The following is a 25456-nucleotide window of genomic DNA, read 5'->3' on the forward strand; positions in this document are numbered from 1 at the left end:
GTGTTTTCTTATTTTTTTTACGATTTATCATTTATTTTTCTTTCTCCTCCCCCTGTTTTCTCCTGAAGCACGCAGGCATTGGACACGCTATGGTAAACAAACTGCATTATATGGTAGATATCATTCTAATTGTCTTACACTTTGGTTTGCCCTGGGTTTTCCGTTACTCTTTCTATTCTGTTTGCTTTACTGAAAGTACAATCCTCCATCAATTCCAAGGTAGCTGAAAACCTCCACCTTTCAGTTTTTCTTTAATTCTTTTAGCCCTCTTTCTGTATATATGTATATATACACAAATATAAGTTACAGCTTTTTATTGCCATTTAATTTCCCTTTCCAGAAGATCTTTTCATATAGAGGTCTGCCGAAAACAGTTATATACCTTTAAATTAACTTGTGTGTTTTCTTTTTCAAATCTTTGCTTCTATTTTTTAATTTTGTTTTGTTTATTTCTTTTTTGTTTTGTTTTGTTTTTGTTTTGTTTTTTTGTACTTCAGACACTATCCGTATGAAGAAATAAAGAACCATAATGCAAAAAATGTGTTAGCTTAGAGTTAGAGTAGTTTTGTTTTAGCTTTTTGTTGATCCTTGTTTCTGTCCTGATTTGTTTGATTTTTTTTAGAACATTATTGAGTGAGCGTACACAGCTGATTTCTAAAGCATGGGAATATTCTGCTATGAACATTCCAGTAAAGGAAAGTGAATCATTATTGTTATTTTTTGGGTGGGAAATTTATTCCTCCTGTAACTCAAGAAGAAGTGTGAATTAATGCTGAGGTGATATTCTTTTATTGTTGCCTCAGTTAGACATGCCTAGCATGTATTTAAGAAAACTATCAACAGTATTTTGAGGTTTATGACACCATGAAAAGTATTTACAGCACTTGATTTAGTGGATAAAACCCTTGCTGCAAAGTAGGTTATATGCAGGCGTGATCCCATTTGCAGTCTTGTGTTAAATCTTGAACATTTAACCAGTCCTGTGCATTACTTAACCAAGTGACAAAATTTAAATGCCCAGATGGAGTGGTGGAATTGAAATAAAACTAGATATTTTGAAAGTACATGTGACTTTACTGCAATGATTAAAAAAATTGATCTAATGAATAACAAAGTTGACAGTACTGTTGGTTAGTAAATAGCTTGCACTTATATAGCGCTTTATCTAGTCCAAGGACCCCAAAGCGCTTTACACTACAATCATTCACCCATTCACACACTGATGGCGGTAAGCTACATTGTAGCCACAGCTGCCCTGGGGCGGGCTGACAGAAGTGAGGCTCCCATCACACCGGCGCCACCGAGCCCTCTGACCACCACCAGTAGGCAAGGCGGGTGAAGTGTCTTGCCCACAACGGCTGAGACTGACGGAGCGGGGGCTCGAACCACAAACCCTCCGATCACAAGACAAACCCCTACCTCCTCAGCCACTGCCACCCCAATTAAGTTCAATGCCATTAAGATGTGGCATCATCTCGGCCATTGCTAAAAGCATCAATTTAGTCTGAAACAATAATGCACCCGTTGTATTTTCTTTGTGGGTAAGTTGACCCACAGCTGCTGCAGCTGGTCCTGGAGATCCAGCAGATTGGCACTGGTTCGAACTTGGCATTTGAGCTGATCCTCCACATGTTTGATTGAGAAAAGATCAGGAGGACTTGGCTGGCCATAGAAAGAGCCCAACATGATGCAGCCAGTTCATAGACGCATTCTATGTGTGAACAGGTGTCATCTCAAGGAAAGCCTGTATTGAAGTGCTGTCTCAGGATGGGTAAGACATGCAGACACAGGATGCCACTGACATACAGTAGCATTGTGGTCCCAAGGGTTCCCTAAATCACTACCTGAGGTGACCTAAAGTCATACGCTATGGCTCCAGTCTGTCTTTATACAACATTGGCAGGATTGGTCGTCTCCCCTTAGCACTGTTATCTGTTGTAATGCAGAACCAAGATTTATTGTTCAACTTGATATGATGCTACTTGTCATAATTTCATGCCTCTCAAATAGAGCACCCCAAATAAAGGCATGACAGCATATGCATAGGACCGATAGCATGTCTGAGTCCAGTAATTGAGACACATTGTGGTATGACAGAAGGTGATGTAGATTTTAATACTTGTGTCTGGATGGCACAACTTCATGGGGTTCTGTAATGCTTGGGACACAATATGACCATATTCTATTGGTCTGGTCTGACTTGGGTGACCACAATCTTTACAGTATGTGTGGGTACTCTCATATAACCACTGGTTCCAACATCAGGTTTCAAATATCTGTACACCCTACATTCAGTACAGTATATGGTTACATGCAAACCCAAAATGTGACCCCCATCAAACTCCATCAAGTTCTGGTAATAATGTTTAATGTGTCTATAAACATCTTTTGTGTCAGGTAACCTTCGCTCACTGTTCTGAATGACAACCAGATGATGAGGCAAATGCCTGGTAACACTATTGCTCCACTCGTTATGCCACTACTTAAGTCCTCTTGTGCCTGTTCTAGATGTTCAATCATTCAAATCAAGTCATTTCAATACCGATTGCCAGTCTGCATATGGACCAAATTATGTCCAAACAGAATTACTTTTTCCTGTCACTTAACTTTTTGTCAGTGAGTGTAGTGTCATCCATGAACACTGGTAAGGTTTATGGTGTATATATGGGTAATCTCACTTACTTTTACTGGAAAGCTAAACTTTATTTGAAATTGCCTGCCCATTGATGCAGACCATGAAGCAAATTAAATATGATCTGTGTGCGTTCAACCCGTCACTAACACTAATACTAACTTATATTTTAGATTTTTTTTACCCTCACCCCTTGCATGAAGAAACTCAACTCCCTTATCGTCCTTGTTTAATTTTTATTATTATTTTATATAGAGATAGCATTGAGAATATATGTTTATGTATATATCATGGCTAACATATATACATACATATATTAGTTGTCCTAATATGATCAATATGACCATAAGACATGTTAGCCATACCTTGTTGTTTTTTTCTTTTTATAGTTTGATTTTTTAATTCTATTTCTTTATTTATTTGAATTTTATACATTTAATTTCAAAATTAACCTACTAAAAAGAATAATGACCTCATATTTTAATCCTACCGATACAAAACAAGGGGAAAAACTTAAGAGGGGAGACAAATTTTATTTTCTGGTGAACAGAGGATTGAAATCCTAAAAGTCTACCTGTTATAACATGAGTGTTCTGCCAGTGCATTTGACCTACTCACTGATCTTTTGCTCAAATTAGGAAAAATTAAGAAGCAATTTGAGCACGTTTCTAAAATAGTTTGATGAATTTCATGCAGAGACATAAAAAGACTTGCAATCATGACTTAGAAAATGTGTATTTTTTGTTTAGTGCAAAAGACATGGGCAGTGAAACCAAGCATTCAACAGCCGGAATAATAATGGCTCTGTTCACCAACACAAGACGGTCTTTTCTCCCCTCTCCATTTTCCCTATTCTTTAAAAAAACCTCTAATTTCTGTTGATGGCATCTGTGGTTGTTGTCTGGTTCCATCCTGTCCCAATCCCACCTTCATGTTGACACCATCCACTGGTGGTATTCCTGCTATCTGCTTGCATGTGTCCATTGGCTAGAGCGTCCGTGTATAATCACCACTGAAGGGTGTAAATGTTGCTCTAGCTCAGCACGTGTCAGTCTGTTGTACACGTGTCATCATTGTTTTTTGTTGTGTTCTTGAACATAACTGACAACTGTAACAATAAAAGCTCTCTTTTCCCATTTGTCTGGTGTTGTGGTATCCTGAAATTAAATTTACTTTGCCCTAAAACCTCATTTTGCTGCATCTTGCCAGAAATATCATTCATTTTTTTTCTCTTTAAACCATTTGTGTTGTGTCTAATTGAATTCTCGCCACACCTCCCTTCTTCCTGCCATCTTTTCATTCAAGTGCATGGCTTGTGTGTCACCCTGTTAACTTGGATGGATTAATTTTGTTTCTTCTAAGCAAAACAAACCCCTTCCACATGAAATAACATGTTCAGTTCAAATCTGGATCTGGTTTGTGCAATCATATTGCAGAGGACTTTTAAAGAATCCTCACATACCCTAACCACATTGACTAAATTTACCAAATCAGTGTTACTAATCAACTGTTTCAATTTAACCTTTGTTGTAACTGTACTAACAACCATTTTTGTGTCTGACTTCCCCTTACTTACTAAAGTACTAACCAATTTTGTTCACCCTCTAACCCTCTTAGCCTTTTTTGGCTCAGAACAAACAAATCTAGGCCCCCTTTCTTTCCCAATTCATTCACTGTTGCCAATACGGCACATGGCCCAAGCTTCCCAAATCTGCCTTACATTATTTCTGACCAAAAAATGTAGCTTATCTTAAAGTTTATTGTGTAATCCCAACATAATCTAGGTAAAGCTAGGATATCTTGACAAGCTGCCAAACATCTATCAAAGTTAAACACCAGATGGAACTTTGCTCCTTCTGCTTCTGGGCTGAAATAACACCTTGAGTGACTTTGCCCTGAACTAATTATTGGGATGTACATGGTTCTGTAAATGTGAAACATATTGTGCTATGACTAAAACGTATTTTTTTTATTTCTCCATGCTAAAGCTCTTTGATAATAAACAGATGTTGTACCGGAAGGGTAAGTGATATGTTTTTTTGTGTGTTTTTAAGCTTCTTACGTTTTCTACATTGCAAATGAAGTTAATCATTTATTGTAAAATTAAAACTATGTTTTGGTTAAATTAAGTACACTTTTCAAAACTGTTTTTTTGGTTTGTTAATTTTGATTACATTTTAAAGGACAGTAAGACAGTGGTGAGATGTGCGGTAGGAGTGATAGATTCATACAAGGTAGAGGTGAGATTAGATCAAGGATCAACCCTGAGCCCCTTCTTGTTTGCAGTGTTGATGAGGTCATGTGGGTGTCTCCATAGACTATGATGTTTGCAAATGACATTGTGATCTGTAGTATGAATAGAAAAGGAAATGCAAGTTAGATAAAATAAGACAGGAAAAACTGTCTTAATGAGATTAAATGTGAAGCTGCAATGAGTAGATGTATTGAAGGTGGGTGAGTTTAAGTACCTGGGGCCAAAGCAACTGTCAGAAAACAAGAGAGTTGAAGAAGAAAGTGGTGGACTGGATGGAGACAAGTGCCAGGGCTGATTTCTGACAGATGGAGAGCTGCAAGAGTCAAAGAGAAGGTTTAAAGGATGGTAGTGAGACCTGCTGATGAGTGGTTTGAAGTTGGTCCCACTAACAAAATGACAGGAAGAAGAGCTAGCAGAGATTACGATTTTGAGATTTTCAATGGAAGTGACCAAGATGGATACGATAGAAATGAGTATATCAAAAGGACAACTTGGGTTGAGTGATCTGGAGACAAAGTAAGAGAGGTAATGCTGAAATGGGCATGTACAGAGGAGGGATAATGGATATACTAGACAAAGGATGTTGGATAAAAAGAAGCCAGTGATGAAGAAACAAGGAAAACCACAGACACAGTTCATGGATATAGTGAAGAGGGATGTGCAGAGAGTTGGTGTGACAGAGAAGAACACTTGATATAGAGTGAAATGGAGGCAGATGATCCACTGTGACAACCTCTAAAGAGAGCAGCCAAAAGAAGTTATTTGCACTGAATAAACTGTTTATTTCCCACAGCATTTCCTTCTACATGGGAATACATGCACATAAGCACTGATAGAAGGATAACAAAGAAAAGAACAGTTAGGAATTATATTGTTGTGGAAACTGTTTTGTGAGCAGTGTAAGAGTACACATTAGAGCAAACTTTTTAAAGAACCTAAAACCACAAAGAGGAGAAATTATTTTCTTTGAAATGCAGAAACTGAGTCCATATAATCATAGCTTTCCTAGATGGAAACTTCTGATAAAGAGCAAAAGTCTTAGGTGTGATGCTAAAGTTACTTCTCTTCTGTTCTCTATGACAGGTGATTTAGCTTACCAATAAGAATAAAATTTGTTTTTAAATAGTAAGTAGATATCATTTGAGCTCATGGCTATGATCGATACTTGGGTCCCACCTGCACTACAGTGGATGTTTAAAAAAAAAAAAAAAGATGTAGAATTTGCACTTGTGCTTCACACACACAAATTGAGATTTTGGTGAGAAAAACTGTTTTACTGAAATAATTTGTAATATTTTTTTTTAAAACTCCATTTCTAGTGGAACCTTGTAGATATATAAAGCTTGTCAATGATGGTGTAGCAGCCTATTTTGCACATACCCATTATCACTCTATGCCCTAGAAAGTAACAATGCAGACATTTTTTTTACACCTTTAGCAATTTATTCTAATCCTATCCCTATAAAACTTTTAGATTGTGCTGGAAAACTTATTAACAGTGCAACTATTGTAAATGCAGATATTAAATTGCAGTATTAAAAAAAACAGCCAATTACTCCTGTTTTAGTGTCAGAGCTCCTACAAATGAACTAAACTAGATGAGACTAGACTCCAAAAAGAAGGTTTAAAAATGATGGGAGGAAGTGTTATCTTTATAATGCTTTCATTGTATATGTTGTAGAACTGGCAGAAGATAGTTTCAAAAAATGTCATGATTGTAAGTGTATGTTTATAACTCTAAAGATTGTAGCTAACATAAGCTGTTATGCTTCCTTTTATTGTTTATTTCAAACCAAGATATTATATATTACTTTTTGGTAGAAAAGATTAATATGTTAAATTTCTAGCCAGGAATGTCCTGATCAAGATCATTTGACCAAATTGAGTAATTTAAAAATAAAAATCCACAAAACAAAGTTTAAATCTAATACTTACAATATTTTGCAACTTGTTCCATAGGTGCAGATATCTTTCATGTAACCATGGAAAGCATTGGGAATAGTTCCTTATACTCCTTTCGTTGGACCACATGATTATCTCTATTCATGATATTAATCATGAATGATATGAGCATAAATTCATGTCAGTGTAATGCTCTTAACTGAGTTTAAAAGGGACTGCTTTAAAAATATGTTTTATCTATAAGCTGCTAGCTCAAATAATACTAACACTGCTAACAATAATGACTTTTGGTGCAGTGTTGTTAGAAAAAATTCCACATAGGAAAAACACTATTTTGGGGGGGCAGAAATAGTTGCACTGGCTCTATCACCTAGAGATTTTTCCACACTGATTTTCATTTTTTCCTTGTTTGTCAACTCACCTGTTGTTTATCCCAGGATTTCAGTGTTTTATATCTCAAGTCAGTACTGCATTGTAGCAGCAGGATAGGAGAAAAACAGAAGGAGAAGAAACTAGAAAGGATTGAGTTGTTCACAACTGAATTGTTTGCTGATATCTGGCCTAATTAATAAATCAGTATTGTTTTGTTTCTCTTTATATCAGTATATGTGACTGTTATCGCATCTGTGTCCTCCATGTAGTATGGCCGGGCGGTCTGTGAGTCAATCTTTTATCTGCCAATAGCAGAAAAAAATGCAATTGGAGCTCAGGTGCTTTTGACTTCCAACCTGTATTTTGGCTGCCAAATGGCAGTTGTATTGCAGCATGGCTGACTTGATTTAAAACCATAGACAGTATCAAATCAGGAGCTTCAAAGTGTCAGCTACTTCAGTATTGATCAGTGAAAAATGTCTTGATTGGTTCTCCAATCCACTATGTGCAATTGGCTCAGAACATCCCTGCTTCTAGCATCCCCTATGTGCATGCCAAGATTTAAGTTTTATTTTTTTGCTGCTATCACCTGATTTGCTGCCAGACATTTGAAGTCTTACAAAGTGAGTGAGCTTTGAGTGTGTCTGTACATAAGAGACTGAGGACAAGTAAGCATGCTTAACTAATGTGATTCATGGGTGTGAACAAAATTGACAGTGCTTTCCGTTATGACAGGACTAATCAAGCTGTAAATGTTATCCTTATAATCTAATCTCCTGCACAGAGTGAATTATGCCAGTCTGTGTTTAATTCATGAGAAGCTAATCTACTTTATAAGGCCACCGGCCGTTTGCGGTTACAGAGTGAGATATGGTCAATGAGCTGGTAACACGCTCAGCTGAGCACACAGCAGGACTCTGCAGAGGACAGTTTGCTGTACACAACAACTGAAGCTCAGTAGTCAGTTTGTTGGTTGTAGGTGGTTTATCAGGAAGAAGCACACAAGAGTGGCTGATAAGGAGGTTAAAATCATAAAAGAAGTCATTTCTCCATCACAGAGCTATTGAGAAAGCAATTTCAGCAACATGAGATTGGGTGAAATAGAACACTTCTAATGATTTGATATTTCGAGGTGTGTCAACCCTTGATCTGGGAAAGTTTGAGTTCAGCACAGATCTGCAGTTCTGTGTGTTCTGCACTTAAAGGCAGCTGGATAAATCTTAAGAATGGAATAAAGAAAACAGCTGGGCTTTTAGTTTGGTCTATGATCTCTTGCAGTTACCACAGCTCTGCTTTTTTGTAGGATGTGATAGTTGCTTGATCAAGTTAAAAGTAAAAAAAAAAAACATTCTCTGTTGGGAAAAGTCACACTGAAAAAAGGTTTTCGAGAAAAAAAAATAGAATGCTACGCTTTGTTTTAGGTAAGTTAAAGAAAATGTATGGTTTCAGAAAGAAGCTGTTTGTTACTTCAGTCAAATTTATCTGGAGACATCATGGGCCTAATATTTGAAAGAGTGTGCAGGTTTTGTACTGAAAGTTGGCGAACATCGAAAGGTGCTTACGCACAAAAGTATTCAGATTTATCAAACTATGAGGACACAAGCTTCTGTGCACCTTTCCTTCATACCTCCCAATTGGACCTGAGTGCACAAGACACACCTCCCCTGACATGCTTTAACTTATATATTTAAATATGTCCTGCGTATGTGATTCTTCTCTCTGCACGATCAAAAATCAAAAAATTAGGAATTTCATGTGAGTCAGAAATTTTCCTAAAAACATATTTATCACACTGTCCTCTGGTATTTGCCCCATGCACAAAGAGGAGTGGTAGTGTGTGTGTGTGAAGATGCAGTTGTCAGAGCAGTGCACACCTACAGAAGTAACAAAATGTTTTAAATCAAGGGTCTGCAATCCTGGTCCTCGAGGGCCACTATCCTGCATGTGTTACTTGTTTCCCTGCTCCAACACACCTAATTCAGTGGTTAAATTACCTCTTCATGTTCTGCAGAAGCCTGTTAATCACTCATTGATTCAAATAAGGTGTGTTGGAGGCGAGAAACAAGTACAACATGCAGGATAGTGACACTCGAGGACCAGGATTGGAGACCACTGCTTCAAATGGTCAGACATAAACGTGGAAGTAAAGTGATGTACGCACATCGCCTCTCATCCAGTAATTAAGTCACTGTACAGTTCATGTTTTAAATATTTTATTGTGATGATATAGAGAATAAAAAAGAAAAGAAAAAAAGGATAACAATGATAATCTTTAGTTTTTGGTTTTGGGCAAAACTCAATAGATGTTTGGCAGCTTGTCAAGGCCACCCCTTACAACCTCACAGACAACATTCAGCCCTTTAGAAATATTATCAACAATCTTCCATTAAACATTTTCCCCTAAGAGCTTAACTTATTTTGATGCTCTTCAGCGCTTAAGTCAGGTCTTTAGTCTCAGAAGCTTTGCAGGTTACATTTTTACAGTGCAACATTTCCTAGCTTCTTTTGAGAATGGCGTGGATAAACGACTAAACCAAAGTCAGAATGAATGTGTTTGAAATTGCACACATCCTGATAATCCCCCCTGTTTTTTCTCTTTAGCCTGTGAGCTTTCAGTCATCACTATGGGATTAGTGGGTCGGTCCCACTGAGAGCCCCTCCCCCATCCATGATCCTCAAAAGATGACCCCCACATACCAAGGCTGTAAACTACAAATATTTTCTTCCACCTGGCCAATGTGACTGTTATTTTACACCAACAGCAGACATAAAAATGAGTTGCCCTGTTAAGCAGGGAAGTACGGAGAAAATAGACAAAAAACTAAAAATAAAACAAGCAAACAAACAACAACAACAAAAAAAACTGAATCAAAGTTAAGAACTCAGCTGGGGAGACAGATCTGTGGAGTGCAGTTGCTATACTCTCTGGCCACTTACTGTAGGACTTATAATATGATGGATAAACAAATTCTGCTGTAAAAAGAAAGTGGAAATGTATCTGTTCTGGTCTGTATTACTGACAGAAATGTCTGAGTGTAATATTAGCAGTTTTTTACAACTAACATAACAATGACATTTAACCATGTGATACTCAAAATCTCTCTCTAAAAAAAAATAAAATTTAAAGTTTGATCATGATGAAATAATTGCACTTCCTGTTGCAGAAGGTAATAGAAAGCAAATGGTGGTGTGTGCAGCTCCCAACAGTGTTGTGTTCATATATTTATGCAGAATAATATCAAATCAAGAGACGAGAGCACTTTTCTTTCAGCCAAGCCAGCTGCTTTAGGATAATTAAACTATAAATTAGTCACAAACCACAAAATTCAGTCCCTAATCAAACAACCCAATTTGGCAGGATGTTTGTGTGGAAGCACTGGATTTGAGGTACCAAGGGTAAATACAGTCATGATGTAAAAGGACAATGCAGTGCAACAACACAATTAGCTAAATGATACTTATTTGCATTCTCATCAAGTACTGCAATTTGCGGCATTGTAATCAGCTGGATGTGAAAAGACGAAGATTTTATTTATATTGACTGCTGGAAAATCTGAGAGTGGTGACTAGACATGTTCACATTTCTTTTTCAATGTACCACGACTTGCAGGTTTTCATTCAACTAACCGTGTATGGGCTGGTGTGACATTTAGATCGTCTCATCTTTTAAGCTGTCGTATAACTAAAAGAGTGATTTCCACACAATGTGGTGTAATTTAGGATAAAACATCTTTTTATTCTCCATGAGGTTTGTCATGTTCTAATAATATCAGATTACAGATATCAGTATTTCAGACACTGAAACATCATTTGAGCTTTAAAAGACAGCCCCCTCAGAACAACCTGTAAGAGCTTAGAAAAATGTACAAAAAAGGGATTTTGGGAGGATATTAAGTCTTGTTTCTGCATGTCACTATCTCACACTGTCAGCTTGCAGCTGTGTGTCTGATTCTTCATTCCACCTGGCACTCTGTGCTCTGTCAGCAATCAAATGTTCAATACAAAATGTGTAACCTTGCACAGAATAGAAGAACTGGAGCAATTAAAAATGAGAAGGGAGATATTTTTAGAGAAGACGCCATAAATGAAAACTGGTTCGGCAAAGGCATGTTACAAAATAGCCTTACCAATCAAAAAGACAAAACTGTATTGCTACCTTTAAAGTCCAAGTTGTCTGTGCTCTGCTTCATGTAACATTTGATTAAGCTTGTTTTCTTTAGATAGTTCTAAGTCTGCTTTCATGGCTGGTTTACAAAAGCATAGCTGCCTATTTCCACTATATTTTACATTTCTGTAAGACCCACCTATTTAAGTGCAGTTTCAATTTATGGCCTATATTTGTCTTCAGTCAACTAAAGTAGGATTGTTCTTTTACCACTGGCAAAAATTACCCAAACAGCACAGCAAAGTGGCTTTGCTCTCCTATAGCAACTGCACACCACAGTGGCAGCCCACAGTCTGACTGGAACCAAAGCAAACAACTGAGTGATAAACTTTAAGGGGCATCCCTGCCTATCACTGGAGTTTAATCCAACTTCTTCCTTGTTTCTCCCCTCATTTCTTCTAATTTTTCTTCTCTCTTATCATTCTCTTTTTCTGCCTATTCCTGCTCTATTGTTCTCTCTTTCTGTTTCTACTTCCTTTGGCCGATGGCTAAACCAGGTGACCATTTCTGTTGATGGCATTTTGACCACCACGGGATACACTCAGGAAGATTACACCATGTTGGGATCTGATGACTTCTTTTACATTGGAGGGAGCCCCAACACTGCAGACCTGCCTGGATCTCCAGTCAGCAACAACTTCATGGGCTGCCTTAAAGATGTAAGTCACATTGCATGATTGTGTAATTTGATGTATAAATTTGAAACATGAAACCATGTGCAGATTCCTACATGTTGTATGTTATTTTGTTTTGAGTATTATATTAAAGTTATTCAAACAAAAAAAAAAACACATCACAATCAGTAGGGTTTCCCTCTTTCCTTCTTCACATCTGATGATGACCGAACTACGCTCACAATGACCTACATGCTCTTTTAGAATGTAGCTGGATTGGGGCAAATTTGGAAAACTGTCTGTGTGAAGGCAACCTTGGCATTGCTCCACTTTTAAGACTCACTATATAGGTTTTGCCTGCTATTTGTCATGTCCACAAAATGCTTCCCTGTGCCCTTACTGCACTCTACACATCAACAGCATGTTCTCGTAACAATATGACCACATACTTCCACAATCATGATGCCCAGGAGCTGCGTCAGGACATCAGGACGCAGCTATGATCTAGAATTTCATGCCACACCAACACAACACAATCAGTGGTATCATGTCTGCACTATTTTTTTTTCCCCATGTTCTTGTCACAATCATGGCCATAGACTATAGGTGCAATGCCATTGGCTGCTTCATGGATACACTGCCACTTCTTCCACCATGCTTCAAAATGATCCACGCCTCGACCTTGGAATGCTACTGCCACAATGATATTTCATCACAGCCTCACTACAGAAATTGTGCCCATACCTAAAATTGTTCACAACCTATCACAATCTTTTACATGTGATGGGGAGCCCACTGTGTTCCTAATATGTGTCTGAAGACATAATTCTAATTGTTCTTTTTTTTTTTTTTTTTACATTTTACATTTTTACATTTTTTTTTACATTGTACCAGGTTGCCATCCAGTTTGAAGTGGGCCTTTATAAGTATGTTTAGTCCCAATTACAAGAATTCCAAGTCTCCAAAATCTCAAGAATGTCTTTTTAAACAAAACACTAAAACAGCTATACTACAATTGCAACACAGTTGCAGTTAGAGCATGTTTGACTGTAGTATGGTGTGTTTCTCACACATTTATTTGAGAACACTTGTGATGACTGACAATCTCTTGAGAATCATCTGTGTGGGCAGATATAGCTTCCATATGTTAGAGTGGGAGATGTCAGATGTACAACATTTTGAATTGCTTCCAAGTGTTTTTTTCCTCCTTGCGTTCTTCTGCACTTTCTAACCTCAGAGTAGACCAAAGATCTCCACAGGAATTAAATAGACAAAAAGATGTTGGTTGAAAAAAAGGATATTCAAATTTTATATTTGCCATGCAAAAATTAATAATACAAGCCCTAGAGCCATGGATGGATATGTGAAGGACGTCTGCATAGAAAAAACTTAGTTCTTGCCCAACTTTGAGAGTAATGACTTTTATTCCTCTTCGGCTTTACCTCATGGTTGAACAAGCTGTCATGAGGACTAATAACAACGTAAAGTATTATACTCTTGTAAATGTAATGACTAGTAAAGAGGCAACGCAACATGGTGCCATCTTATTTTCTCATAAAACCTTGCTGATTGAATAAGTAATTACTTTTGCCATCACTTTTAATGGATCATTCTGTAATCACCCTATCTCTAACTTAATTATGCCTGTAGAATTACATTTTCATTATTTGGGTTGCTATTGGAAGGATCCCTGGTGGGTCCTTAACTTCCCAAGGCGTTTAACTATCCTCTATCTCATCACGACAAGGCAGGATTTACAGTCAGTGTACAGACAGAAAATGGGGTAGAGGAGGGGGTGTGAAAAGAAGGAAAACAGATCACTAACTGTAACAAATGGAGGTGAAAATGAAGAGGCAGCATCAAAAAAGAAAGAAAAAAAGAAATACAGTTGGGAAGTTTGAGTCTTTTCATATTTTGCATTAGACCATTATTTGCACTAAAAACTGATTTAGCTGTGGTTTGTTACTAGTAATGATTCATGTGAAATTTTTGTTGCAAATAGAAATACATTAAGCATGACTTGTAAGTAAGATAGTGTACAAATCAATAAAATCTGCTATAAAATTTGTTGTGGTTGAAGTAGTTTTAAGACAGCAATAGTCAGCTTTGGAAATGGCTCTGCGTATACTAGCTGTTAGCTCAACTCCCTGAGAGAACATCTGCCTGATATTCCAAACTGATATTGCTCCAGGTGATTTCTTCGTTGAGTGAGATTCTGGTTACTGATAAAAACTCCACAGAACATCACTTCAAAAAGGCCAAACTTTCTCTTTCAGAAAAGCTGGTTTCAAAGGATGCGTTGATAAGCCATACAGATGTTTGATCTGGACCTGAGCATGCTGAAAGCTTGAGCCTACGCTGTTTTCCTAGTGTGTGAGCCTTATGGCTTCTGATTTTCAGTTGTGGTCAAGCTCTAATGACTTCATGAGCTGAGCTGAGTCAGAAAGGTAACTACGAAGAAAATACATTGAGAAAACCTCCAATCAGAGAGACAGACTACCAGGTTTAGTAACTGCAGTCACTGAAAGGCAAGAGGAAAGTGAGTGGTGTGGGGAGTAGACAGCAGTGTGTTTCATCCTGCGCTAGTTCTGTGCCACAGCTTGGATTAATGGTGGAGTTATGGTCTGCGGCAAGGCTTTCATGCTGCCACCGTGGTCAAATGCCTTTGATATGCTTGGCCAACACCCCCCAGGCAGCACAAATCCAAAGGATGAGCACAGCAGAAAGAAAGAAAAAAAGGCACCAAAAGAAACACTGAAATCCTGTGAAGTTTTATATTTGGTGTATGTGTGTGTGTGCTTCATGCATGTTCAAAGTCACCCACATGCTATGATCATACACTGTGTGATGTATATATGTGTTTTCTAGCCTCTCAGTAAGACAGGTGGAGCGTGAAATCAGGTTTCTTTTTCCCTCAGTCTTGTTTCCACAGACTCTTCTGTGTCTCACCATCTGTCCCTCCCCTAAACCTCCGCCGCTCTATTACTCTCCCAGTCACTGACCTTGCTATCACCCATTTCACACCACCTTCTCCATCAGTGTCTTTCCCCCTGCCTGTCCTTGTCACTCTTCTTGCATTTCTCATTCCGTGTCTCCTTCCCTCCTTCCCTCTTTCTGCTCCTCATCTTCACTTTCTTCGAGACAGTTTTGTGTAATTAAGTCCAAAGTAGCACTGTTGGTACACCAGCTTTGCCATCCTGACAGCCAAATTAAAAATTGATTTCTTCGATTGATTCCATACTCTGGGTGAATTCTATTGGCCTCATCTTTGCCCTCACTTGCTTTTACTCTTTTCTTTTTTCCTTGTCATCCTTTTATCATCTCATTGCTCTATCTTTTCATCCACAGCTTCCTCCTATTCTCACTTTTGTTGCTCTATAAAATCTACTGGTGCCATCCATCATCCTTACTCATTGCTACCTACCACAAGTCAACATTCATGGAGACTTTATATTTGGCAAGTTGCCTCCACACAACCTGTTCATTGTTCCTCTTCCCATCTCCCTTCACCCCCATTGTTTTCATAGTACCCGTAAAACAATTACTAATGCAGAAAGTAATAATGCTGATAGGGCATCACAAATGGCAAGTGTATGCTGAATTATATATTATAAGTATGTAATGCTGTACACACTGAATTGGAGTATTTTTGTCAATCAAGGCAGGCTCTGTGATCTCACAGCTGTGTGTGTTTTAGAGAAAATAATAGTTAATTTCAGCTAGTTTATGACACCAGGAATCAGTATTCCCAAAGCCTTTCCCTCTCCTACCACCTGACTTACATAGTATCAAACCTTGGCTACTTTTTTGACATGCAGCAAGCCCCTGTTTTTCAGACTTGTTTTTAGACTTCCAGGGACCAAGGCTTGAACTCTAGGTGCTCACCAAGACCAGTTTCCCCTCCAGGCCTAGCTCCTGAAGGTTGCACCGGTTTCCCTATCCCATGACAAGATAACCTGTTTTCTATGGTCTTCCCTCATCAGCAAGTGAATCACTCTTAGTCTTACTCCTCTCCTGAGGCCAGTTTGCCATAGATGCTCCAGACATCATAACTCCCAGGATCACAGGGGTACTCAAACCTCTCCATCATGTTAAGGTGGCAATTTTGCCCTCTCTGCATCTCCCTCTTGACATTTTCCAGTCACATCTCAATGGCAGACCCTGGGGCTATGAGGCCAGGAGAGTATTTTGAAAATGTAGTTTCTCATAATCAAATAACAACATATAAAATATAACTGCATATATATAACCACAATTGTCGCCTCATAACAAAAGGTTGCATGTTTGCGACCTGGTTGTAGCCTTTTTTGTGAAATTTGCTGGTTTCCCCTGTGAATGCATGTGTTTTTTCCCAGTACTCTGGTTTCCTCCCACAGACCAAAAACATGCTTGTTAGGTTAATTGGTAACTCTAAATTACCATAAAGTGAGAGTGTGAATGTCTCTCTGTCTTGTCTCTATGTGGCCATGTGATGGACTGACAACCTGTCCAGGGTGTGCCCGCTGGAGACAGACACCAACTCCTCCACGGCCCTGCAGAGAGAAATAGTAAAAGAAAACAGATTAAATAAAACTAGAGAGGGATCCCGGCTGAAGCTTTTAATTACCATCAGAAAAATGAGAAAAAGCAAAAGAGACCTGATGACAAAGTCACCAAGAGTTGAAAATTTCAGTATTTTGAAATAGCATGTTTTTAAGTCCCTGTATAGGTGCTTTTAAGGACTGTAAAACAGGCACTAATTCAGACATAAAATAGGCAATCACTATACATGAAAATGCTCATGTAGTGGTTTTATTTTGAAGAAAATAAATTAAAGCTATGAAACAAAACACTTTTTAAAAAGTGACTTGAAATTGTGAAAATTAAATAAATAATACAGTTGTGAACAACATATTCCTTTTTAAGAATATGTAAACTTAATTGAGTTGTGAACCAACCCCCCTGGAAATTGTTTGTTTATGGAAATACTATTTTCCCTATTTTCTTATTTTTATTTTTTGTCAGAACATACATTGATATTTCATTTGCTGGAATCCTAATGACTAATGCTGGTAGAAAAAAAAATATAGGTGTTGACTTGTTGTTAACAAACACAAATAAAAGTAATAATAATAGTAAAAGTATTCTGTACAATACATGTTGTATATTTAGTGAAAATTGATAGTACTTTATAGTCTGGTATTTGCTCTGGCTGTATTTTATTTCATATTATATTCATGTTAGTGAAGCTGTAGCAGAATCAGTGCCTAGCTTTTATAATAAACAAAGACCATGGCTGTTTTTTTAAATTTTTTTTTTTTTTTTTCATTTTTTATTTGTACATACATGCATTTTTTAGTTTAACTACTTCATCAACTCTCTATTTGCTTAAACCATTTTGGGTCCAGAAACAATTTAAGGAAAATAAAAATCATAAATAAATAAAAAACAGGCTATATTTTTAAGTTCTTAACCAAAGGCAAACTATTATAACTGCATAAATGAAAATCATATATATATTTATTTCCTTTTTTTCCAGCTTTTTTTCCTTTGCAGCCAACACATTTTGTCCCCTAATACCTAAAACCAGGCAGGTTCACGCCTTTTTAGCTGCCAGTTTTAGCATTATCATGGCTAATTACCAGGACTAATTCTTGCTAATGATGACATTATGAAGTGTACAGTATGTGATACACTGTGGCTAATTTAAAAGATAATCAAGGGAGCCTTAAATTAAAGGAAACTCTAAAATTTCTATTCTTACTGAGCATTATGTACTTGTATGGAGCTGAAATGGTTAAAAGAGTAGGAAGAGAGGCAGGGATGAAGTGTCCTTCTATGTGAGGAAAGGATAGGTAAGATTAGAGAGCACTGAAAAGATATTTTGACAAACAAAAAGGGATGACTATTTTGAAATCATGAGCCAAATTTCCTAAAGCAACACTTTTAAATATAAGCATTTATGGGAATGGGTCAATAAATCCCAACAGAAGGAGACTTCCACCCAGTTATTCTGCGTGAATTCCATGTACCTAAATATCTTGATATTATGAGACTAAATCTTGTTTTGGTAGTTGCAACTCACGATGATCTCAAGAGGTTGTTTAATTGGAAGGTTGTTGATTCAATTCACAGCTTCCCCATTTCCTTCATCAAAGTGTCAGGGGGTGAGATACTGAACTATTTATTGCTCCTTATGTGTTTCTCAGCTGAAAGCCACTTTCAGTAAAAAACATCTGCTGATGAATTATTTTTTAAGTAATATATTATGAAAGTATGGAGAGAATATTAGTATTCCACTTGTAAGTATTTTGTTTTATTTGATGTAGTCTTGTATACTACCATACTGTGGCTTATTGTGTAGGATTCCATGGCATTATGCTGTATCATATAATAAATCACATCTAATCTTACTATATCAAATCATGTGTCATATTACATTTTTTCTTATTGTATCATAATATATTGTGTTTTATCACATCTTATATCACAATGTATCATGTAACATTTATCTTTTATTACATTGCAGTGTATCATATCATATCCTATCCTATCCTATCCTATCCTATCATATCATATTTCTTACAGCATTGCACTGTCCTATATTAGACTGTGTCATATGATATTCTGCCACATCTCATTTTACATTGTATTGTGTCATATCATATATCATTTATCATATGGTATCATTTCATATTATATATTATATCACATCACACAGACTTGTAATTAGAGCTGGGTGGATCGACCCAAAATATCAATACAAACTCAGAATTTGTATCAGATTGATACTAGCGTGCTGAGATCGATACTTTAGTTTCAGATTCCCTCTTGTCTGCACCGCTGCAGTTTCATTAAGAGGTGACAGCCAACCAGGTCCGGTTGACTTTATCTCTCTCTTTTCATCCCCTCCCCAATGTGTCTTGTCTAACCTTGCACCATCACGTGACTCAGTGGAGCCGGGCGTCTTCAGCAAGCCCCGCCCACTAACCTGTCTAAGTGCACTAAAGGGGAGAAAGTTTATTTTATTTTGGCATTGTAGTTTCTTAACTCTACCTCCAAAATATTTTTAGTTTGATTTGCTCATAGTTTTTTGCACTTTGTTTATTAAGGAAAAAATTTAAATGTAGTATATAATAAATATATAAATGTAATATAAATATTGTAATATTGTTTTGTTTTACAGTTGTTTCTGTTTATCATGTAAATTTTACTTAAAGTATTTTGTGGACACCTATAAACTTTGTGCAAACCACAAAAACAACTAAAGATCAGAAGTTTGATGATATACCAAACTTAAATAATAAAAAGTATCGGTATCGGTTTTACTGGCCCTATATTTACTTGGTATTGGATCGCAAACCTCTACTTGTAATGTTATGTATCAAATCATATCATATGAAAATAAATCATATCACAACACATCATATTGTATAATATATCATATTATCATACATCATTTTGTATCATACCATATTAGTAATCATCATATCATATATTATATGATTTCATAGATTTTGTTTCATATTATATCATATAATCACATTGTAAATCATTTCACATAAATTGTGTCATGTATTATATTATATATCGCATTATGTTTTACTGTATCATATATCATATCATATCCTGTCATATTGCATTATTATATAATTTCTGATTATTTTGTAACTTTCTGCATTGTATTGTGTTGTACTGTTAAGCAAACAAGATCTATAACTTGAACTAAGTTTTCTTTTTCTATTTTGTAATCTACTTTCTAGATTAAATATTAAGTGTATATAAACTTAATCAAATATTTTTTTTCTTTCCATGCTAAAGCTTGATTTTCCAAGGAGCAAGCAAATAGTTTTTTTTTTCAGAAACATTAAAGGTTTTTAGCATGTCACAATTTAACTAAGCACATTTGCTGCCAGAAGATTTTGCAATAACAAAACAAGCCCCCTAATTCTGCACCTGAGATAACAGCAGAACAACAAAGATAGAAATGTTGAGAAGACTTGTTTTTTTTCAGTTTTGACTGTCGGTGGCTTTTGTGTAGGTGTGTGAGGAGAGTAAAGTGTTCCACATGAAGAGAAAAACACCTTCTGAGAGACCTCACTCTGTTCACGCTATTACCTCTCAAAAGCCATGTACAGAATGTTCAGCAAATAAAAGCAAAACTGAAACTATGACAGACAAGAAGAATTGGCTTAAAGCTTTTAATTCATTCTGAATTCACGCAGAGACGAAGACACACACACTCTGAGCACAAACAATGGAGCTACAGTGTATTTCATCAAAGGCTGTTGAAGACATTTGCATTAATGCCGTGGGCAACAATCACATTTTTCTGTTTTTGGATTTTCCCCTGGAGCCTTTAATTGTTTATGTCAATTTAATGTGCCTATTTACTTACACTTCTGAGCTACATTTCATGTACGACATCAAGTAGTTTGCACACTGTGTGTATTTGAGAAGGAGTTAGGAGTTCACGCAGTGTTAATCAAAGACCGATGCACTTTCTGAGAATGTTGTGCACCAACACAACCCTGGCTGTGATCATTAAGATGGATGAAAGCATGTCTTGGGCTCAAGTGGTCACTTAGTGTTTTAGTTTGAACTGTGAAGAATCTCCTCTCCAAATAATTAAACATCAGTAAACGAAGCATTGATCTGACCTTTTCTGTGTGTGTGTGTGTGTGTGTGTGTTGTTAGAAGCTAATGCTTCTTCTGTCCTACAAATGCTGCCTTTAAACTGTCAGTCAATAGAATTTTTTTTTTCTTTTAGGATTTCTTATATTACTTCCCAAGGCTGACAGAGTTTTCTCTAGATTTGCTAATATTGTTAATGTAGTACTGAATTTCCTGAAACTGCTTTTCTTTTTAAGGCAGTCCTCTTTTATTTAATCAGGCAGATAATTGGTCAACCCCTGGTTTCATTTTTGAATCAGCAGTTATACTTCGTTTATACACAGCTATAATACTGTAATTTGTGGTTTCCTCTTTTCTCCATAGGTGGTGTACAAGAACAATGACTTTAAGTTGGAGCTCTCCCGGCTGGCCATCGAACGTGACCCTAAAATCACGCTGAACGGTGATCTAGTGTTCCGCTGTGAGGACGTGGCAGCTCTGGATCCTGTAACGTTTGAAACCCCTGAGTCCTACATCTCTTTGCCTAAATGGAACACCAAGAAGATGGGCTCTATCTCTTTTGACTTCCGCACTACGGAGCCCAGTGGCCTGCTGCTATTCAGCCATGGGCGCCCTCAAGGTCCAAAAGAGCAGAAACCTGTTAGGGAGCTGAAGACTGATTACTTTGCCATGGAGCTTCTGGATGGATATTTATACCTGCTGATCGATATGGGCTCTGGAAAAACAAAGCTCAAGGCGAGCAACAAGAAGGTCAACGACGGGGAATGGTGCCATGTGGATTTCCAGAGGGAAGGAAGGAAAGGTGAGTGGGGTGGTGGTGGTGGTGGGGGGGTCTTTAAATAGATGTCACACTGAACCTTACAACCAATTTAGACTCTTTTTATTACATTTAGCTAGAATACTAAAGTTGTGGAAACAAAAAATGCGGCAGCACTTTATAATGACTACACCTTATTTAGCCTTATTTAATCATTAATAAATGATTAATTAACCTTGAAAATGACATTAATTAGGAATGATTCATACTTATTACGCTATAAATTAACACATTTATTAATGCTTTACCCATAAAGGCTAATTACTTCTAAAAACAACCAACTTACTCAATGTTTATTCATGCTTAATAACTCATGAATAAACTATTCTATATACTGTGTGTATAAGTATGTAAATGGTCATATAAATGTACTTTCACTCATTGTTGATGACATACTAGAAGCAGGACTCAATTACAGATTTGATTTTAGAAAAAAACTTTTCTATGGATTTGTTGTTGTACTGCGAGTCCGCAGAACTTTTCAACTGGCCATAAGCATATTTAGCACACAGTCTTCTCCTCACACAGGCAACAGTTGCAAAACATGACAACAACAGAGTCGACTGTCCCATTGATTGTTGATGATATAACAAAAGCAGGACTTTTATGGCCAACAACACCTTTGCAATTAAAGAGAATTCAGAGGCGGAACAACTACTTAAAGATTATAAGGCTTCTGGAAAACTACGTATTTTCCAATTAAAGTAATGGAACTTGATTGTGTTTAATACAGCAGGTGTTTAGCATTTTAGAGATTTATGAATAATATACACTGATACTTTTCTGTTGTTTACAAATATTTTGCTTTACTTGAAGTATAGAACTTAAGAGGTTTGAGAGCCTAAAATTATCAATACACAACTATATGTTTTATATTCCATATCTCCTAGCATAATTTTGACTGATTTTGGTCTGATTTCCACAGGTGAAAAGGAACTTGTGTGTTTTTCTTCATTAAAAAATACTTGATAAAGCATAAATAGTCTTCACTTTAGAAGGGTTCACAAAAGCACTTAACTAACTACTAGCAATTGTATTAATATAATAAGTATATAGTTAATTCAAACATTCTCTAACCATTAATACATGTATAACACATGGTGTGAAAGTACATTTATATGACCATTTACATACATATACACAGTAGAATAGCCATAAGAGGCAGCTGAGTTAACTGAATTAATGTTACAAAATCTAATAACAATGCAACTAGTGGGACTTCCTAGTGTAGATTTTTGTTTTTTAAAGATGTGTGATGTCTTGAAATGTCTCCACCTGTAAGCAGTCTCAAACAGGAGCATAAATATGCAGTGCTGGATGAATGATCTGTAGGTGTTAAAGCACCTTGTGGACATGATAGCTCCTCCTAATGGTGTCCTATAATGAGCAAGGGTGTGAATGAGCCTTGGTGTGTGTGTGTGCGCGCAACTGCACATGCGTGTGATCTCACCGCTGCTTCTGCTGTAATTGGCTTTTAATAGAAAATTAAGATGAAGTCGTTAATCACAGAAAGCGAGAGGGGCCTTTTGTTTCACCCACTCCCTGCTGCATTCTGCTTCCCTTCTCTTCTATTTAGCCTATTATAGACACATTAGATACACATGTGCTCACACAGTCTACTGCTATCCATCCAGTCTCGCTTTGCTGTACGTCCTTTTCAGTTCTGTGCCCCGGAATTAGCCGCTCACTCATTCATCCACTTGATCTCCCACCTGCACAGCCACCTATCCGTACCATCTTTAATCATTTTCGCTGTTGTTTTGAGCCATGAAGGCACTCAAATGTCTTTCCAAATATAGGATGCATAAAGTAAACCACAAATAATACAGGCCTAGAATTCATTGAAGGAATGCATATTCACTTCATCCAAGAATTTTAGCCTATGATCATCCTATGATGAGAATGAAAAGAGTTGTAACTGTTTTAGACCAACCTTATAAATGACATTATGCACAATCTCATGCAATATTGTAAAAATTTGGGTGATGTGTTAGTGCTCAGAGTCTGCATTATGGATGGCTCCCAGCTACTATCAATCCAAATTTTAGCTGAATATCTGTAAAACTGACTAAATCATAGCTACTTTTGTGTTGGCTGATGTCAGTTAGCTGTGACATTTATCTAGATTTGGGCTGAACCCAAAAGGTACTCAGTCATAGATGTGCACTCAGTGATTACATTGTGAGTTAAATTAAAATCAATTTAATGGTTCATCAAATATTTTTTAATGATAATTCAGCGCTCATAGTATGTGTTGGAAATTACTCTCACCTACTACCACTACCACACCAAACTTTAGCTTTAGTTTTTTAGGAATGAGCAATATTAATCTCCAAGTTCTTTCTATTTTTTAGAAATTTGCCTCTCAGCATTAAACAGAAAAATATTTGTTCTTGCTTCTGTTTTCCATTTTTAGGGTCTATCTCAGTCAACAGCCGCAGCATGACCTTCATGTCCCCAGAGGGCAGTGAAATCCTTGACCTGGACAGTGACATGTTCCTTGGAGGACTGCCCGAGTCCAAGACAGAGCTCATCCTACCTCCAGAGGTTTGGACGGCGCTCCTTAACTACGGCTACGTCGGCTGTGTCCGTGACCTCTTCATTGATGGCAAGAGCCGCGACGTGCGCCGTCTGGCTGAGATCCAGAGTGCTCTAGGTGTCAGCAGCTTCTGCACCCGGGAGCTGCAAAAGCGATGCAGCAGTGCCCCTTGTGGCAATGGAGGTCTGTGCAAAGAGGGCTGGAACCGCTACATATGTGATTGCACTGGCACCGGGTACCTGGGCACCAACTGTGAAATAGGTAAGGATGATAAATAGGGCATGAACTAGAGAACTGATTTCAATCTGAATGCATTTTTTAGATGTGTTCCACTCAGCTGAATGAGGATGACTCTTAGCTATTACCACATCAAACTTAAGCACAATATCCCCAAATTTGGCAAAGGTTTGTCATTTTGTGTTGGCTGAGGTCAATTAGCTGTGGTGGCCATCTAGAACTGAGTTGACTCCAAATGTTAATCAGTTATATGTGTACATCCAATGAATGGCTTATGATAGCGTCAATAAAATTTGTACAGTAGTACATGGAATATTTTGCTAATAGTCAAACAGGGTTGACACCAACAGTTAGTATCAAAGTTTTAAGCAACGATGTTGTGTCATGTGAAGCAATCATAGTATGTTTTGTGAATTACTCTCAGCTACTACGACACTAAATTTTAGGCTAATATCTGTAAAACTAGCAAGCTATAATCATTTATGTGTTTGCTAAAGTTGCTTAGCTGTGGCAGCCATCTAGAATCAGATTAACTCTAACAGTGAATCAGTTGTAGATGTGCATCCACTAAAAATTCATCCTAATATTTTTTTCTTAGATAAATGTTGGGTTTCATTTTGGACTTTTTATTTCTATATTGTGTAAATACAGTTTCTTTCAATAATTTATTGGGGGGGACAAATCTAAACTTTTCCAAGATGGGAGGGGTCCTGACCCTCCCGACCACCCCAGGATTTACGTCCATGTGTGTATCCAATGATTACTTTTGAGATTTTTATTAAAATGTCAATTTGTTTAAAATAAATATTTTTCTAACAGATTAAACACAACTGATGGCATCAGTTTTAAGCAAAAGTTGCTCAGTGTGTAGAGTTTAGACTATGTGTTGTGTCTTAGTCTCAGCTATTATCTTACCAAATTTTAGCTAAATATCCGTAAAGTTAACAGTCATAACTGTTTTTGTGTTAAAATAATTGTGGTGCTCATCTCAATTTGTTTTGACTCCAAAAGGTAATGATTAAAATGGTTACTTTCTGATAGTTTCATTAAAATCTGCCCAGTGATTCTTAAGATATTATGCTCACAGACACATAGTTGACTCCAATAGTTAAAAGCTAAGTTTTAAAAACAGAGCTTTCAGAATATATGATGGGGATACATTTTAGTTACTACCACCTGATATTTTAGCTCAAGATCTGTAATATTGATTGAGTTATAACAATTTTGGTATTCAGCTAAGGCTTGTGTTATCTGTGGTAGCCATCTTGAATTGTATTGTGTCCAAATGTCAATCAGTTACTGATGTTGAGC

The 25456-nt window shown here is 37.0% G+C and overlaps 1 protein-coding gene across 5 annotated transcripts in view; it reads left to right on the forward strand.

The window, feature by feature from the left end:
- The window catches only part of nrxn2b (neurexin 2b), a 967206-nt gene that overhangs the window by 446925 nt on the left and 494825 nt on the right, over positions 1–25456 (forward strand). For 4 of the 5 annotated variants that reach the window (XM_037976383.1, XM_017422076.3, XM_037976382.1 and 1 more), the window contains exons 7-10: positions 69–92; positions 11823–11984; positions 20916–21354; positions 23786–24169. In XM_037976383.1, coding sequence (XP_037832311.1) covers positions 69–92; positions 11823–11984; positions 20916–21354; positions 23786–24169 — 1009 coding nt within the window. The remainder of the gene's footprint in view (positions 1–68; positions 93–11822; positions 11985–20915; positions 21355–23785; positions 24170–25456) is intronic. The other variant, XM_017422077.3, reaches the window with a different exon arrangement.

This window comes from Kryptolebias marmoratus, linkage group LG7, assembly GCF_001649575.2.
Source record: "Kryptolebias marmoratus isolate JLee-2015 linkage group LG7, ASM164957v2, whole genome shotgun sequence".
Taxonomy (NCBI): domain Eukaryota; kingdom Metazoa; phylum Chordata; class Actinopteri; order Cyprinodontiformes; family Rivulidae; genus Kryptolebias; species Kryptolebias marmoratus.